General features: G+C 47.6%; 1 protein-coding gene across 1 annotated transcript in view; it reads left to right on the top strand.

The window, feature by feature from the left end:
• Positions 4,916 to 19,102, top strand: part of JPH2 (junctophilin 2) — a 73,074-nt gene continuing 58,887 nt past the window's right edge. The window contains exon 1 of the mRNA XM_018057897.1: positions 4,916 to 5,793. Within this exon, the coding sequence (XP_017913386.1) occupies positions 5,415 to 5,793 (379 nt within the window). The 5' untranslated portion in view covers positions 4,916 to 5,414. The remainder of the gene's footprint in view (positions 5,794 to 19,102) is intronic.

Raw genomic sequence — 19,102 nt, 5'->3', positions numbered from 1 at the left:
GTAAATACACATTGGGAAGAGTAAGGAGTGCTTCAGTGTTAAGGTACTTTATATTTAAGGGGTGATTCTTCCCTTAGGCTTCCCTGGTGGCTCAGAGGTTAAAACATCTGCCTGGAATGTGAGAAACCCAGGTTTGATCCCGAGGTCAGGAAGATCCCCTGGAGAAGGAAATGGCAACCCACTCCAGTACTCTTGCAAAGTAGTTGGACATGACTGAGTGACTTCACTTTCACTTTCTTCCCTTTGGTAATAATTTTATTAAGCATTATAGTGTGAAAAGCAACTTATTTTTTTAATTTATTTTATTTTATTCAAGTATAGCTGATTTACAACAGTGTGTTAATTTCTGCCATACAGCGCAGTGATTCAGTTATATGTACACATGCATTCTTTTTCATATTCTTTTCCATTATGGTCCATCACAGAATATTGAATATAGTTCCTTGTGCTACAGTAGGACCTTGTTGTTTATCCACTCTATATATAATAGTTTGCATCTGCTATCTCAGACTCCCACCACATCCCTCCCTCATCCTGCCTGCTACCTTAACAACCATGAGTTTATTCTCTATGTCCATGAGTCTGTTTCTGTTTCGTAGATAACTTTATTTTTTGTCATATTTTAGGTTCCACACATAAGTGATATCATATGGTATTTGTCTCTCTCTTTCTGACTTACTTCAGCTCAGTTCAGTACAGTTCAGTCGCTCAGTTGTGTCCAACTCTTTGCAACATCGTGAATCGTAGCATGCCAGGCCTCCCTGTCCATCACCAACTCCCGGAGTTCACTCAAACTCATGTCTATCGAGTCGGTGATGCCATCCAGCCATCTCATCCTCTATTGTCCCCTTCTCCTCCTGCCCTCAATCCCTCCCAGCATCAGGGTCTTTTCCAGTGAGTCAACTCTTTGCATTAGGTGGCCAAAGTATTGGAGTTTCAGCTTTAGCATCAGTCCTTCCAATGAACACTCAGGACTGATCTCCTTTAGAAAGGACTGGTTGGATCTCCTTGCAGTCCAAGGGACTCTCAAGAGTCTTCTCCAACACCACAGTTCAAAAGCATCAATCCTTCGGCGCTCAGCTTTCTTCACAGTCCAACTCTCACATCCATACATGACTACTGGAAAAACCATAGCTTTGACTAGATAGACCTTTGTTGGCAAAGTAATGTCTCTGATTTTAATATGCTATCTAGGTTGGTCATAACTTTCCTTCCAAGGAGTAAGTGTCTTTTAATTTCCTGGCTGCAATCACCAGCTACAGTGATTTTGGAGCCCCCCAAAATAAAGTCTGACCCTGTTTCCACTGTTTCCCCATCTATTTCCCATGAAGTGATGGGACCAGATGCCACTTACTAAGTGATAATTTCTAGGTTCATCAATGTTGCCTCAAATGACATTTCATTCTTTTTATGGCTGAGTAGTAGTCCCTCGTCGGAGAAGGCAATGGCACCCCACTCCAGTACTCTTGCCTGGAAAATCCTATGCATGGAGGAGCCTGGTTGGCTGCAGTCCATGGGGTCGCTGAGTCGGATATGACTGAGCGAGTTCACTTTCACTGTTCACTTTCATGCATTGGAGAAGGAAATGGCACCCCACTCCAATACTCTTGCCTGGAGAATCTCAGGGACGGGGGAGCCTGGTGAGCTGCCGTCTATGGGGCCACACAGAGTCGGACACGACTGCAGTGACTTAGCAGCAGCAGCAGCAGTGTTCCCTCGTGCGTATGTACCTCATCTTCTTGATCCATTCACTTGTCAGTGGACATTAGGTTGTGAAAAGCAATCTATCGTGTGAGGATAATATTAATAAGAGCAAACATTTATTAGGTATTTAGTGTCTTCTGAGCCATTTTACAGGCTTCCCCAGGTGGCGCTAGTGGTTAAGAACATGCTTGCCAATGCACGTAGAGGTAACAGACCCAATGCAGACTTCCCTGGGTTGAGAAGATCCCCTGGAGGAGGACATGGCAACCCGCTCCAGTGTTCTTGCCTGGAGAATCCCACGGACAGAGGAGGCTGGTGGGCTATTGTCCACAGGGTCACAAAGAGTCAGGCGTGACTGAAGTGACTTAGCATGCATGCACAAGTGTTTTTACACCATTAACTCACTTAATCCTCATCCAGCCATATAAAGTAGATACTATTATCCTTGAAACTGAGAATTCTTGGGAGGGATATTCAAGAGGGAGGGGACATATGTATACCTATGGCTGACTCATGTTGATATTTGGCAGAAAACAACAAAATTCTGTAAATCAATTATCCTTCAATTAAAAAATAAATAAATTAGAAAAAAAAACCCTAAGAATCCTTTGAGATAGGTGCTTTTACAGACAAAGAATTTGTGACTTAGAGAAATTGGCTCAGAGCAGGTGACCTGGCTGTGGTTCCTGCTGTGGTTCTAGGTCCCTCCTCATCCCCTCCTGCCTGGACTCTGCCCCTGAAAACCTAGCGCCCAGCCAGGGGCCCCCAAGCCGGATCCCAAGCCCTTGGACCCCACCCACCCTCAACACCCACTCTAGGGCCAGAACTAGGATCTGAACACAAATCTAATTCCATAACTATCTACCCTACACAGTGAAGGCATGGATCTGTACATTATTAAGAAACTGTTTCTTAATTTGAAAACCGACAGTAGTTCTTTACTGGGAATGAGAGTCAGATTTGTCCGCGAGGAGATTTTAAAAAGAATGCAAGTGCTGGAGCCTCCTCCCAGGACAATCTGGTAGGTTGGGGAGGGGGTGGGATTCCGGAATCTGTTCCCATTTTTAAGTTCCACAGGTGACTTTTACGTGTACTAGCCGTTGGGAGGAAGCACTGTAGGGAGGCGTATGGATGAACAGTTGCTACACTTGGAACAGCCAGGACACAGCAGCCAGCCGCCCAGCCTTAGGACAGGATTATGCCGATTTGCCGGGCATTTAAACTACAAAGGGTATTGAACTCAGAGTCCTCTGGCTTCCAGTTGGAGATGCTCTTTCCTGTCCCCTGGAGAGCAGAGGTGGAAAGAAATGCGTGGTTTTCCAGGGTTGGTCAGAAGTGGCAACAGCAGAGTTCTACAGGGGCAGCACTGAGATGGCCTCAGCAGTGAACTGGGCGACCAGGCTGTCAGGCAACCTGCGGGGCAGGGGGCTGGGGTGAGTCAAAACCCAGACGAGACAGTCTTTATCTGCTGCTTTTTGCTGCGTGTCTGCTTGGCAAAGAGCTCCGGGGCTGGGTGTTTCTATCTGGGGGTAAAATATGGGCGGAAAAGGATTCTTCAAGGCAGGGGACTGTGAAGAAGAAAGGAACCAAGTGGTAATAAGAACCAGTATCAGCTAAGGGTGAAGGGAGAGAGGCTTGTCTATCCATTTCTTAAACAGGGACACATCTTTGGTGGTGACTTGAAGTGGCCTAAGTCATCATGGGTTTCAGAGTATGACAGATATGTTTGAAGTCAGATAATAATAGTTGAATGTTCTCAAGTGCCTTCTGGGCTTTTTTTTTTTTGGTGATTTCTATCCTCCTCACTGCCACCCCCCCCCCAACACACACAGACACACACACAGACACACACACAGACACACACACACGCTTGCACAGCTTCCTGTGCTTGCTGGCTCCTCTCTTTCACAGAATTACTGTGCTCCTATGAACCCTGGGTTCAGTTGGGATTTCCATTTTTAAAAATAAAACCCTAAATCTGTTATTTGTTTATTAGTTTTGGCTGCACCGGGTCTTAGTCGCCGCCCGAGGGCTTTTCTCTAGTTGCGGTGAGCGGGCTTCTCATTGTGATGGCTTCTCTTGCTGCGCAGCACCGGCTCCAGGCGCTCAGGCTCAGTAGCTGTGGCGCACAGGCTTAGCTGCTCCAGGGTATGTAGGATCTTCCAGAACCAGGGATCAAACCTGTATCTTCTGCACTGGCAGGCGGATTCTTAACCACTGGACCACCAGGGAAGTCTGAAATTTCCACCCCTAGGTCTTGGCCACCGTCTCTCATCATGGAGATTTATTTGTCCCTTTTCCTGGAGTTCGGTGGGAACCTGAGGGCTGGTCAGTCTCTTTGCTGTTGACCTTGCCCTGGGAGCTTTCTGAAATCTGGCCTCCCAGGCTCTTAGGAGAGCACAGCAAAAGAGAGCTTGGAAAGAGAATTTAAAAAAACAAAAAACATGATCCTTGAGTATTTCTAAGATGATCTCCTGGCGGTACAGGAGATCGTCTTGGAACTAGAGAGCAGAGGGTGGGCTCCTCGCCCTTGAGAAGAGAGAAAGGGAGTGATCCAGATGATGCTTCTTGCACGGGGCTCTTCCCGGGGTTTTCCCAGGGTGCGGGGGCGGGGCGGGAATTGGGTTGTGTCAGACTTAGATTCACTTTATCTAACCGCACTGTTTCTAGAACTTCACCTTTCTTCCCGAGTTTCCTCCTCCGCTTTCAAAAGCATATGTGACCCCATGCCCATTCCTTTCTCTTTAAGTCACCAGATTCCTTTATGGGGTTGGCAGCGATGCTCTGATAGCCCCGGGTCCTGTCGGGGCATATGAGTGGCGCGGGTGCTGAGGTTCGCCAGCTTCTACACTCAGGGGGATTTCAAAGTGTTTCAGGACTGGGTCTTCCTCTCCCCTCCCTGCCGGACACTCAAGAGACCGGGGAGGTGGAAGGGAGCTCTTCTTTACCCAAGAGAAGAAAAGCCGCCTATCGCCTGCCCCGACTACCCACACTTGCTCTCAGCTTCCCTTCCTCATCCCTCCAGCCACTCCCCGAGTCTGAAGCACTAGCCCAGTTTGAAACACCCCTCCCGCTTTGAAGGAGGCTGGGCCGGCCGGGGGGTTATTTTGGGAGCAGCCTCTGAGATCCAATGGCCTTGTTAGGGCAACACTGACCTTTCCATCCCAGGAGGAGGGTAGGATTGGAGGGGGGCGGGGCAGGGCGCGGAATCACAGCCCGGCACACCCCGGGGGGTGGAGGAGAAGGGGGCCAGCCGGCTGCCGGGAATTCAGCCTCTGAGCTGGGGGCTGTCACCGAGGAAAAGTTCTCCTTTTTGAAGACAGACTGGGGACCCCTCCACCCCACCCCTCCCATTGCACTTCTTAAAGGGATCACAGCACTTTTTCCTTTGACTCCATGGAAGCCAGGTTGGGGACACTCTGTGGAGACTTCGAAACTTTCCTTCCCACTTCCTCCTCAGTTGGCAGCCTTCCTCTGGCCGACTGAGTGGGGGCCTCCCAGGCATGGCACTGACCGCCCGACTCAGTGCTGACTTGGCTCCTAGGTTCCTGCAGCCTCGGGTGGCATCTCGCTTCCCTCCTCCCGTGGCGCGGTGAGTCAGGGGGGCGCCCAGCCCTGAGCTGCTTGGAGAGAGTTGCTGGCACCCCCTCTCCCCATCACCTTCTCCCCCAAAGCTGGAGAACGGTGAAGAGGTTGGGGGCTACGATGAGATGAGCGGGGGTCGCTTTGACTTTGATGATGGTGGGGCGTACTGCGGGGGCTGGGAGGGGGGCAAGGCCCACGGGCATGGCCTGTGCACGGGCCCCAAGGGCCAGGGGGAATACTCGGGCTCCTGGAACTTTGGCTTTGAAGTGGCGGGTGTCTACACCTGGCCCAGCGGAAACACCTTCGAGGGATACTGGAGCCAGGGCAAACGGCACGGGCTGGGCATAGAGACCAAGGGACGCTGGCTCTACAAGGGCGAGTGGACACACGGCTTCAAGGGCCGCTACGGGACCCGGCAGAGCAGCAGCAGCGGTGCCAAGTATGAGGGCACTTGGAACAACGGCCTGCAGGACGGCTATGGCACCGAGACCTACGCGGATGGAGGTGAGCCCGGCCTGCAGCCTGCAGACCTGGGGAGGGGCCAGATGGGGTGAGGAAGGTGGCGGAGGGTGGGGCAGGAGGGGCCAGGATATGATTTGCTGTGTGGCATCGGGCAAGCAGCTCCACCTCTCTCTGCATCCATTTCATTGTCAGGAAAAGTGAGGCCAATAACGGAGCTGCCGAGAGAATTGGCAGACATGCTTGGTATAAGGCCTGTCATAAAAACACACATTCAAGACACATTCAATAAGACACCACTGCCACTGTGGCAGGCTAGGTGTACAAAGAGCTCTGGAATATACTCCAGAAGAACTGATGTCTAATGTCAATTTTGCCATGAAAATTATTTTCAGCCAGTAGATCATGAAATGTTCATTCATTCATTCATCAATCCACCCCCCATCCACTCATCCATTTACCCATCCATCCATCCACCCACTCATCTATCCATCCATCCACTCATCCATCCATCCATCTATCCACCCAAGCATACTTTTGTTCAGTGAATATTTCTGTAGTACCACTTATTCACCAGGCACTGTAAAAAGGGTTAGAGGTAGAGAGAAATAGGATAGAGTCCATGGGTTCAAAGATATGCTTGCAGACAAACAATTATATACAAGTATTTACAGTGTGCTGTGGCAGAAAAGGAAAGTTAGGTCTGAGGAGGTCAGGGGAGGCTTTAGAGGAGGTGACATCGGAACTGCATCTTGATGGGAAGATTGTGTTTGTGAGGCTTGTAGACAGTGGTCTCAGGTATAGGATGGGCTTCTGACTGGGTTACCTACTGCTGGCTATCTGGTGAGGGCTCAACCTCCAACACACCTGGATGTTAACAGGTTGTTAACAGAGTTTTCGTGGCACAATGGCTGGCTGGAATTGGACTAAATCTGGCTCCACATTTTCTAATTTGGTAACCTTGAGCTGTTTGCAGAACCTCTGCAATTCAGTGCAGTTCAGGTGTTTATACTAGTCACTGCGCAGAGCACTGGGGATGAGCAGAGAGCAAACCTCACATGTTCCAGTTACCAAGTGGAGTTAGTCCCTGCAGGCTTGCTGGGCATCAGTGAACCAGGCAAAGTGGTGCAAATATGCATGTGCAGAAAGTTCCTTCCCTTCCCTACCCTATTGCTCCTCCCCACACAGTGTGTGTGTGTGTGTGTGTGTGTGAGCATGAATGTGAGTCACAGGGATACAGCAATATTTCTGGGAAACTACAGGCTGATGTCCCAATATGTCTAAAACAGGGAAAACCCATTCATTCCTTCATAGAGCACAAATGATGTGTCAGGCACCATCCCAAAGCAAGTCCCAGGGTCCGAGGCAGTGAGCAAGCAAAGTCCTCAGGAAGCTCCCTGTCTAGTGAAGAAAACAGAAATAAACAGGAAAACAAACACAGATGCAATTTCCAAAAGTTACCTGTGTTACAGAAAAACTAGCAGAGAGGGAAGAGGGTAATTTTTTTTGGAGGGCGGGTGTCTGAGTGCCTAAGTGGGGAGGACGGGAGAAGGAAGGAAGAGCCCAGGCAGAGGGAATGGCGATTGCAGAGGCTCTGAGATGGCACTGGACTTGGCACGTATGTATGCACGTACGAGGAACAGCAAGAACTCCTGGGGGCGGGGAGGAGTGGGAGAGGCGTGAATGAGGGGTGCAGGCTGGGCTGCCGGGGCTGCCGCTGGAGATGTGGGCATGGGCTAGGGCACGAAGGTTTGCAGGACCCTGGGTTTTAGCCTAGGCATGTCCAGGAGCCCTTCGGGCCAGGTCATTGGTCTGCCCCTCTGGTTTGTCAGAAGCCCAGATTCTCCTCTCGGATGAGACAGTCCCACATCCAGGGGGTCTGGAAACCTCAGAGATCCTCTCCCCCAAGCACAACCCTCCAAAATTAGATGTGGCCACTGCTTCGGAAAATCTCTTTAATCAACCTGTCATCAGTTTTCCCAGGGGTTGTTAAGGACCTGCCCTTTGCCCCATCCTGGGTAGCACTGAGGGGAATGTGGACAAATAAGATCCTGGGATTAGGGACGGCTGGGAGCCGGGCAGCCTTGGATCACCACTCTGCCCCTATCGTATTCTCTTGTCTCTTGGAGCTTCAGTTTCCTCATCCCTAAAATGGATTTATACTAACCTCTCCTAAGCTTTCTCATGGGATGAATGTGCAGTTGCCATTATTACTATTAACTATCTCTAATTCATTCAGTAAATATTTATTGAGTGACTATTAGGAAGCCAGCACTGGGTGGGTGGGGTGGGGGATGGGGAGAGTGTAGAACTGAACAGGATGGGAGAGGTCACCCTGCCTTCCAGGGAATGTAACAAAAAATTGTATTGGGTGCCAAGAAGGGATATGCTGGGGGCTAAGTGAGCAAGAAGCGGGTGGCTAACCAGACTGAGGCAATCAGGGAGGCTTCCTGGAGGAAGTGACAAGTGGGGCTCTGAAGTACAGAGTGAGCCAGGTGACAACCTGGAGGATGCTTGCTCCGGGTGGTGAGAACAGCATACAAAGACTGAAGTCCAAAGCTTGCTGTCCAGTGGAGATCAAACTGAGATTTGCGTCTTATTCTGTTTTGAGAAGCCTTGATCCAAGTGATAACACATCTGCTTTCCTCCATTCCCTGGCTTACCTTGCAGTCTGATGTTACAGGTGTCTGCCTGCTCCAAACCAAAGAGTAGCTTTCCAAACTGGAGGTGTCGACCCATTGGCCAAATCAACTTAGTGGGTCATGACTTCCATTTTGAAAGAAATAAAGAATAGAACAGAACAGAATAGAAAATATCAGTGTTTCATAGAGAATGAGATTAAAGTATTGATTCCTGAAATGTTTGTTCAGTTGGAAATTATATATCTATATTTTGTGTATTGAAACATCTGTTTATGTGTATATCATGATTCAGATGTATTTTTTGTTGCAGATCACGGTCAAAAAATAGGAATATTACTGTTGTAAAGTGACTTGACCTGACATCTTCATGGCTGCCCCAGTCATTCCTAAACCCACAGACCTTCCCTCTCCCCTTCTGCTTGTCGCTTTGGCTGGAAGTTCCAATTCTCTGGTCGGAAGGGGAAGGTAGTCCAGGCGGAGGAGTCTTCCAAACCCTGCCCTAAGCCTCCTGGCACCCCTCCCCCATCTATAGCCCCACATTCCTCCCCTGGCCATATATAGCAAAGCTAAAAATAGCTGCTGACTTAAAGCCCAAAGCCAGCACACCCAGCCCTTAAGTAGTAATCCACAGCTGCATGGCTGCCTGGCGGTTCCCACCCGAGACCCAGAGACTAGAACGGCCACTAGTTTTCCTCTGATCTTGACCTGGGCCTGAGCCTAGGATTCCAAGGCCCATGAATGGCCTGAAACTGCAGGACTCTCTGTGTTTTTCTGGGAGGTATTTCCTGCAAGAGCCATCAAATTCTATAAGGAATCTGGTGCTCAAATAAATTCCAGGACCATGGATCTAATTCAATAATCCCCTCCCCAAAATGTGCAGCAGGAAAAAGCAAGCCCAAGGTTGACTTTTTTTCCCCCTAAAGCTAATAATAGTTAACATTTTTGGAGTATGAACGATGTGCTTGGTGCTGATCTGGGCACATGGCAAGCATTGTATTACTTAAACTTTCACTCTAACCCTTACCGGGAAGTACTATTATTACCCCTATTTTATAGATGAGGACACTGAGATCGACAGTCCTCTAATTGATAAGAGGCCGAGATGGAATTTGATCATCATAAGTGACAATTAAATATTTTATACTATTTTATACCATTTTAATAAATGATAAACAACTACACAAAATAATCAAGACTGGCTACATACTTTGGGGACACGGTGCAGAACAAAAATGCGGAGCCCCTTCTTCAAAATTAAGAATTTCAAGATGGTGACATCAGAGCCTTAAACCCAATTCAGGGCCCTTCTGAGCTCAGAGTCTTGTGTGACTGTACAGGTTGAATGCCCATGAAGTTGGCCGTATCAAGACCAAGTAGTAACAACTGTCTTCTCCACCATTTGTTGAATCTTCACCAGTTTTTATTTTTTGGCTCCACTGGATCTTAGTTGTGGCATGCGGGCTTAGTTGCCGCAAGGCTTGTGGGTTCGTAGTTCCCCAACCAGGGGTAGAACCTGCGTCTCCTGCACTGGGAGGTGGATTCGTAACCACTGGACCACCAGGGAAGTCCCGAATCTTTATTAGTTTTTACCAGACTCTGTGACAGTAGTAATAACCATCTCTACCATTTACCGAGTCTCTACTAGTCTTTATCAGACTCTGTGCTAAGAATCATACATGCATTATATTATTGAGGCTTCTTAATTCTCTCTTCTACTACACTAGTGACTTTCAAATTTTTATGATTATAATCCACTTTAACATATGTATTTTCTATTATAGTTCTATGCATGCATATAAAAATGTAAAACTGAAACAAGTCATTTTGAAGTAATATTTCTCTCCCTGTATGCTATACTTGCTATTTTCTTTTATGTGATCTCATTGATAGAATTGGGCTTCCCTGGTGACTCAGCTGGTAAAGAATCTGCCTGCGGATTCCTGGGTTCGAATCCCTGGGTTGGGAAGATCCCCTGGAGAAGGGAAAGGGTACCCACTTCAATATTCTGGCCTGGAGAATTCCATGGACTGTATAGTCCATGGGGTCACAAAGAGGTGGACACGACTGAGCAAATTTCAATTGACAGAATTGTTATTTTCTCTTTCTGAGAGAATTAAATGAAGTATTGTTATACATTAAATACTTAGAATTAGGCATGTGGTTAGTGCTTTATTATTATTATTATTACATGCTGAAGTGATGGTATTTTTATGTGTAAGTATGACAACTGGGTCAAAAATGGAAACTTCTATGCTCTGGGTACAGCTTTCTTTGTTTTTCCCAACGCTGATGGCTTCAGCTCATTTTAGCCTAACTGAACATGGGAGTTAAATGAATTTTCCAAGCTAGAGCCCTAAGTAGCTCAGCTGGTAAAGAAACCTCCTGCAATGCGGGAAACCTGGCTTCGATCCCTGGGTGGAGAAGATCCCCTGGAGGAGGGCACGCAACCCACTCCAGTATTCTTGCCTGTAGAATCCCCCTGGACAGAGGAACCTGGTGGGTTACAGTCCATGGGGCGCAGTCAGACACAGCTGAATGACTAAGCACAGCACAGAGCCCTGAGTAATATCTGCTGTCACATGACCTGGGTCTCTGCCATGTATTCCTTGAAGAAACTTAACTTTCATATTTCTTTCTATATTCGCTCCCCAAAGGAATATCATTTCTATTGATTTATGTGTCTATCTTTGTGCCAATATCATGATGTCTTGGTTACTGGAACTTTAAAATAAGTTTTTATTTATTTATGTTGTAAATTTTTATTGGGGTATAGTTGATTTACAGTGTTATGTTAATTTCAGGTGTACAGCAAAGTGAATCTGTTATACACCCACTCTCTTTTAGATTCTTTTCCCACACAGGCATTACAGAGTATTGAGCAGAGTTCCCTGTGCGATGCAGTAGGTCTTTCTTAGTTATCTGTTTTATATACAGTAGTGCGTATGTGTCAATCCCAGTTTTCCATAAAACAAGTTTTTCAATCAGAGTAAATCCTCCAACTTTTCTTGTTCAAGACTTTTCAGGTTATTCTAGATTATTTCCATTTCTGTATGCATTATAAAATCAGCTTGTCAATTTCTACCAAAAAGGCCTGATGGAAATTTGATTAAAAACACATTTGATGGATCGTGAGGAAGTATATTCAGCACAACTTCACAAGAATCAAAGGCAGTTTGGAAAGAAGTGATTATGGTAACTCTTCACTAGAGAATTTGAGAGGCTCATCCATACAGATCTGTGCAAACTGTTGATCTTGTTGCTTTTTAAAAAAAATATTTAATGTATTATTTTTGGCTACGCTGGGTTTTCGTTGCTGAGCATAGGCTTTCTTTAGTTGTGGCAAGTGGCGGCTACTCTTTGTTGCAGTGCCCTGGATTCTCAGGGCTTCTCATCGTGGTGGCTTCTCTTGCTGCGAAGCACGGGCTTAGACGGGCAGGCTTCAGTAGTTGCAGCTCATGAGCCCTAAAGCATTGGCTCAGTAGTTGTGGCACCTGGGCTTAGTTACTCCAAGGCAGCCGGGATCTTCCTGGACCAGGGATCACACCTGTGTTCCCTGCATTGGCAGGCAGACTCATAACCACTGGATCACCAGGGAAGTCTTTTGTTGCTTTTAAATTCTTTTTTTCTATTTTTTGGATCCTAGTTAGTTTTCTAACAATTGGATACATTGTTCATACTGATGCATTCATGACATTCCTTTTATTCTGTCAGTTCAGTTCAGTTTATTCCCTCAGTTGTGTCTGAGTCTTTGCGACCCCGTGGACTGCAGCACGCCAGGCCTCCCTGTCCATCACCAACTCCTGGAGTTTACTCAAACTCATGTCCATTGAGTTGGTGATGCCATCCAACCATCTCATCCTCTGTCAGCCCCTTCTCCTCCCACCTTCAATCTTTCCCAGCATCAGGGTGTTTGCAAATGAGTCAGCTCTTCCTATCAGGTGGCCAAAGTATTGGAATTTCAGCTTCAACATCAGTCCTTCCAATGAACACCCAGGACTGATCTCTTTTAGGATGGACTGGTTGGATCTCCTTGCAGTCCAAGGGACTCTCGAGAGTTATTATGAGTAAAATAGTTAAAGAAAAATGCATTTGATTTTTGCATCAATTTGGAGGGAATGGACATCTAAACAGCAGTGAGCCTTCCAATCCATGGGCATGGTATATATCCTTTCTTACTTACATCTTCTTTAATTTCACTCAGCAATGTTTTAGCATTTTCAGTGTCTTGCACTTTTTTAAAAAGTAATATTAACAAGTATTTTATTTCTTATGATATTATAAATGGCATTTAAAATTTCCTTTTTCCTATTGTTCATTGCTAGGTTATAGACATATAGTTATTTTTGTACATTAGCCTTCAGTCCTTTTACGTTACTAAATTAATTTCTTAGTTTTGGTGGTTTTTTTTGGGGGGGGGGTTTTCTTCAGGTTTAAAAGGAACGTCTTTTAGTTTAAAAATTCTTGATCGCTATTAAAGCTTAAGTGTAGAAGGCCTAAGAGAATCTAATGGGACTAAAGATGTGTTACTTAAGCACTTGGGGCTTCAAGTGGCCAGATCTGAGTCCAAGTCCAGGTGGAGCCACCTCTTCATTTTACAAACATGGGCATATCACGTGGCCTCTTTTATCTTCCATTTCCTTTTTTTCCACTAAGGCTGTCAAAATCCCCTCAAAAGATGACTGAAACAATGAAATGAGATAATCCATGAAAAGGGCTTAGCGTGATGCCTGGCTCAGAGGAATGGCTGAAATGTACACCTTCTTTTCCGTGTTTCCTTCGCAGACCAAAGGGCGAACTAATTCAGGATGGTCTGAACCACAGCTGCTTCTGTTTGGGGAAAAATATTTCAGTACCAAACCTAGCTTTTGATTTGGGAGCACGTAAGGAACCAAGCGTTTGATTTGCTTAGTACTGCGTTGGGCCCTGCCAGTGCAGGCGGAAGCCACGTCAGGTGGATTCCATTGCGAATGTAGAATCAGCATAATTGAACCTCATCTCGAAAATCTCACATCCCAGTTCACGGCTGGGGGTCAGCATGAGAGGCAGCTGGGCTACTGTGACGGCAGCTTCTTGGCATTTATCTGGGCCCCCAGGGGAGCAGAGTGGACCCTGAGCAAGACAGGGCAGTGGATGTCATTCGTCCTCCTCTCTGTGGCTTTGTTCTCTGGGATGCATGTGTCCAGCTGGCCAAATCTCCCCAGACGTGCCCCTGTCCAAGGCCAGGCCCTTGGCATTCATCAACCTGGCATGTTTCCAGCGCCTGCTAATTCCGTGTCCCCAGCAGCTGTTCCCTGGACCAGCCCTGGGTGCCGCACCTTTGTGGGGAATGTCCAGTCTCATTTTCTAAGGGCCCTGGTTGAGGGCAGAGTGTGGGGTGAGGGAGACAGGCTTGCTTCCTGCCCTAGACCTAGTTCTCTCCTATCCCTTCCCAAGCTGGAGCCACAGAGTAGGTGGGTGTTAGGTCTTGTCATGACTGATTCCCCTACTTACTCCTGCATAGCTGAGAGTCGAATGGCCCAGACTTGCCTGGCAGAATCCACAGGGCGACCCAGGGACATAGGAACTCCAGAAGCCCCTCCCCTCTGGCAAGGAGTGAGCACCTCGTGCCTGGAAGCATTCAAGCATGTGATGTGCTGCTGACCACTGTTTGCACTGTGTAGAATGGGGGCGACACCCCAAGGCCAGAAGGTGGCCCAGTTTCATGCACCATGCTTTTCTTCCTTTTATTTATAATACAACTTGAATCCTTTATGTATATCATCTTAACAAAATGATCAAATTTCACATTGCTGGCGACAGGACAACTTGGCAACAGGGGCCCTTGGTGGGATGTACAGAGAAGGCTGTCACTTCCCCTGTGTAATATTCCTGTGGGACAAGTGTGGAGAGAGGGCTGTTCATGCAGAGCCTAGGAGGCCGTGGTAAGAATCTGGCTGTGATCCTGAGGAAAATGGGGGCTATAAAAGTGACACAGTTTGGGATGGACAGGTACACACTGCTATATTTAAAATAGATAACCAGTAAGGTCTTACTGTATAGCAGAGAGAACTCTGCTTAATGTTATGTGGCAGCCTGAATGGGAGAAGAGTTTGGGGTAGAAGGGATAATTGTACATGTATGGCCAAGTCCTTCTGCTGTCCACTGAAAACTATCAGCACATGCTTAATTGGCTATACTCCAATATAATATAAAAAGTTAAAAAAAATTTTTTTTAAGTAATATGAGGGAATTTCCTGGTGGTCTAAAGGTTAGGACTCTGCGATTCCACTGCAGGGGGCACTGGTTCCATCTCTGATCAGGGAACTAAGATTCCTGCATGCCTCATGACCAAAAAATAAAAAAAAGACTTGCTCTGACTTTGTTTAAAGGGATTGCTTTGTGTTGGGAGACTGGGGGAGGAGACGGTGCAGAAAGGTAGAAGCGCGGAGATCGGTTAGAATCAGTTATTGCAATGATACAGCTCCGAGGTCACGATGCTTTTGATCAGCCTCCTGGGGCAGCAGAGGTGGGAAAAGTGGTTGAACTCCGTGTCCATTTTGAAGGTGGAGCCGATAGATTGGCCTCATGGGTTGCAGAGCAGGTGTGTGGAGAGAAAGAGGAGTCAGGGAAGGTTTCAAGGCCTGAGCTGCAAAGGATGGCGTTGCCCTGAGCTGAGATGGGATGAGGATTCAAAGAGGTAAGATCAGGAGCTCAGTGTTGGATACTGAGGGTGAGGGATGCCTGTTACACAAGCCACGTGGACGTAAGGGTTGTGCACAGGCCTGCACACAGACAGGGGCCTCGGAGCAGCCAGCGGGGCATCTGAACCCAGACCCTATCCCCTTGATCCCTTTGCGCCCTACACCCTCAATTATTCCTGGCTTCCTAGGCCTTCAGCATGGCCGAACTGACCCAGGACCTGGCAAAGTTGCTTTCCCCCAGGCTCCAGGATTGTCAGCATCCAGGCAATGTCACTCGAATAATCCCCTGCCTCCAATGCAAGCTAGGAGAGCAGCCTCTATGTGTGTGTGGGGGTGGAACCCTGCAGGCTACCGGGGCTTGTTATATACCCACTGCAAACCAACCCTGATCCCAGGAGCTGGTCGCCCATGCTGTCAGCCCCTCCACTTTGGGTGCCCTGGTGGTAATCCTGGAAAGTGAAAGACCATGGAGCTTTGATGGGAGGGAGCATTTGGGGGCCATGGGAAGAGACATTGGTGCCACCTTGCAGGCGAGCCAGAGAGCAAGGCCTTGGGATGGTTACAGCAAAAACAGAATGTCGTCTATACAGTCACCCAAAGGGACTGTTCAGTGAATCCATGAGACCACGCCAGGAAGGACTAAACCCGTTAAAAAGACAGAGGTCCAGGGGTTAAGACTCCATGCTTCCACTGCAGGGGGTGTAGGTTGGATCCCTGGTCCAGGGAACATAATCCCGCATGCCAAGTGGTGTAACCCTCTGAAAAAAATAGAAGTGAAACTATACTTCAATAAAAACATTTTTTTTTAAGAGAGAGGGGAGGAAAAAAGAGACAGATTCACCTATACTCATACAGAAAGGAATCTAAAGCATTTTAATCAAACAAGAGCAACTGGATGAATATTTATTGAGTGCCTACTGTATGGGCGGCCGTGTTCTCATTGAGAGGGAGAGTGGTAGCGTGGGGAACAGCTAATCTCTTAGTCCACTTGTGCTATGCGCAGGCTTGTAAATAAGCAGAAGAAATCCTGGAAGGACCAAAATTGTTAACAGTGATTACTCCTAGGGAGACAGTACAGAGATTTTTTTTTATTAATTAAAGAATATATATTTATCTATTTGGCTGTGCCAGGTCTTAGTTGCAGCATTTGAGATCTAGTTCCCTGACCAGGGATCAAACCTGGACCCTCTACATTGTGAGTGCAGAGTCTTAGCCACTGGACCACTGGGGAAATCCCAGTACACGATTTTTTAGTTTAAACACTCCTCGATTGTTTGAGTTTTATGCAGTGAGCCTGTGCAACTTTGTGATTTTTTTCAGAAGTGCCTTCCCTTAAACAGATGAACACTTATGTGCCGACATGCTAAGAAGCCTTCAGGTACAAAAAGACTTTGGGAGCTCTAAGCAGAGCCCCCCACCCCGAATCTAGGCTCAGATCCTTGATAGTTTCCCTTTGTTCCACCCCACTCTGGGGTAGGCTGCTCTTCAAGGCAAGGCAGGAGTGAAAGGGCAAGCCAGGCAGGTGATCTGTTCTTTAGTCCCAGCTGAGCCACTGCCTGGCTGTGTGACCTTGGGCAGGTCCCTCTACCTCCCTGTGCCTGAGTTTCCTCTCCTGTATAATGAGGGGCTGAACCACACTTACTCCTAGAGGTAAGTCAGTGTCTCTTATGTGCAGCATCAGCTACTTAACTGTGGCTGCTTGGAGACGCAGTGAAGGGAGCTGCATGGCCGTGTTAGGAGTCAGCGTCATGATCGATTAGCAGTGTCTGCTGCGGACACAGGATGGATGGGAAAGAGGTAGCCCACATGATAGGTGACTTGTTGCCTTGGACTAGATGCTCTTCAAGGTCCACTCAAGCTGTGCCCTTCTTGGAGCTGAAATAATGCCGCTTAGCCCTGCATTGAGGTCATGTATGCCCACACTGTGCATGTGCAGATAGCAGGAATACGACAGTTAGTAGTGGCTACAGGGCTGCCACTGGCTCCTACTGATGCGTGACAGCCATTGTTAAGTTTTCAGGAATGTTGCAAACTGGCTGTTCAACTGTTGGTAGCTTGATTGGCCATGGGGAGGAATATTTAGATGATAGAAATTAGTCAACACTGGGAATGAGGGTAGGGCTTCCCAGGTGGAGCTAGCAGTAAAGAAACTGCCTGGCAGTGCAGGAGACGTAAAAGATGCAGGTTCGATCCCTGGGTTGGGAAGATGGAGCCTGGTGGGCTACAGTCCATAGGGTTGCAAAGAGCTGGACATGACCAAAGTGACTTAGCATGCGTGCACACACGTGAATCAGAGTTGTTTTTCCAAGGAGCTGTTTTACCAGCATGCCATGAACACTGTACTAATTAATATGAAATGCCCTTGTCTCCTTCTCACCCAGATTTAGGTGACCAACCCTCCTGATCTGCCTGGGAACTGTCCTGTCCTGGCTTTAGTACTGAAAGTAATAAAGTTTCTTGGGAAACTCCTCAATCTCAGGCAAATGGGGAAGACTGGTCACCCTGCAATCTTTTCCTAAAAAGTGAAGGGAGCCAATGTTTGTTGAGAGTCTGAGGTCTCCCCTAGATAGCTCACACTTTACTTGTCCAAGGCCAAGTACTCATGCACTCAACTGACAGTATCTGCTGAATGCCTTCTATGGGCCAGTCATCACACTGAGGGTTGGAGATGCTATGACGAGCAAGGCAGTCTTGGTCCCTGCCCTCAGAGCATACATTCTAACAGCAGAGACCAGCATCAGACAGTTATTTAATTACAACATGGTATTTATAATTTGAAGGGTAAGAAGAAGGGTTTATGAGCTGATGATGGGTGAACCTAATCTGGTTGGGTAATCAGAGAAGGCTTGCTGGAGGAAGTGATATCAGCCTTGAGGCTAAGATCTGAAGGATGGGTGACCGGAGGACCACACTGCTGTGCCAGGCAAAATGAATATCGAGGACTTCCCTGGTGGTCCAGCGGTCAAGAATCCACCTGCCAATGCAGGGGACACGGGTTTGACTCCTGGTCTGGGAAGATTCCACGTGCCCTGGGGCAGCTAAGCCCAAGAGCCAAAACTACCAGGGCCCACGCTCTAGAGCCTGCATGCTACAGCTATTAAAGCCCACGTGCCCAGAGCAGCCACTGCAAGGAGAAGGCTGCACACCGCCACTGGAGAATGGTGGCCCCTGCCGCAACTAGAGAAAGCCCACACAACAGCAAAGACCCAGCTCAGCCAAAAAGGAATGCTGTTTTTATAAGAAAAGGAATATTGAGTGTAAAGTTTGGAGGTGGGAGCAGAGCATTTGTGTTCAAGAAAAGTGGGAGCACAGAGACTCAGAGGAAGAATGGCATATATGAGACAAGGGTTGGCAGGACCCAGGCCATGAGGGTTTGTTTCCAGGGTCACAACGAGAAGTTTGAATTTCATTCTTACAGGGGAGGCTGTGGGACACCATCAGACATCCCTCAGGACCAGAGCTCTTATTCCCCTATTTGCCAGGAGTGTGGGTTGCTGATGGCTCATAGCTGGACACTGCCTTCTGTCAAAAGGCCTCCCTCTGGGGGTGACCCATAGTTAATGAGTTGATGCCAGAGTACAAAGCCTCCTTGTTTCAATTTCAAACTACTCTGAAGGGTCATACCAGCTCCAGTGACCCCATGGGATCTGTTCAGCTTCTTCCACTTATGGAAACCTGCTTCCTTCCTTACAGGTGTTTGTCCTGAGAGTCCCCCTCCCGCCAAGATCACCCACATGCAGTCTCAGCCTCAGAATCTGTTTCCTAGGGGACAGTCCTTCCTCAAGGCACTGGGAAGCTGTCACAAACCAGGTTTTATGTGATCAGATCTGCATCTTAGAAGGGAGAGGACTCTGGTGGCAGCGAAAGGTGGATTGAAGTGGGTATCCGGGGAGGCAGAGACTAGGGAAGATGCTATTGTCTCTCCGGGAGAACTGGTGCAGCCAGACTAGGTGGATGGGGTGGAGATGAAGAGAAGGGTGTTTTGGGGTATTAAAGAAAGATTCAGAGTCAGGTTTGATTCTGAAACCCAAG

Source organism: Capra hircus, chromosome 13 (assembly GCF_001704415.2).
Source record: "Capra hircus breed San Clemente chromosome 13, ASM170441v1, whole genome shotgun sequence".
NCBI classification, from domain to species: domain Eukaryota; kingdom Metazoa; phylum Chordata; class Mammalia; order Artiodactyla; family Bovidae; genus Capra; species Capra hircus.
The sequence above is the reverse complement of the archived record's forward strand: the minus strand, read 5'-3'. Positions and strand labels throughout refer to the sequence as shown.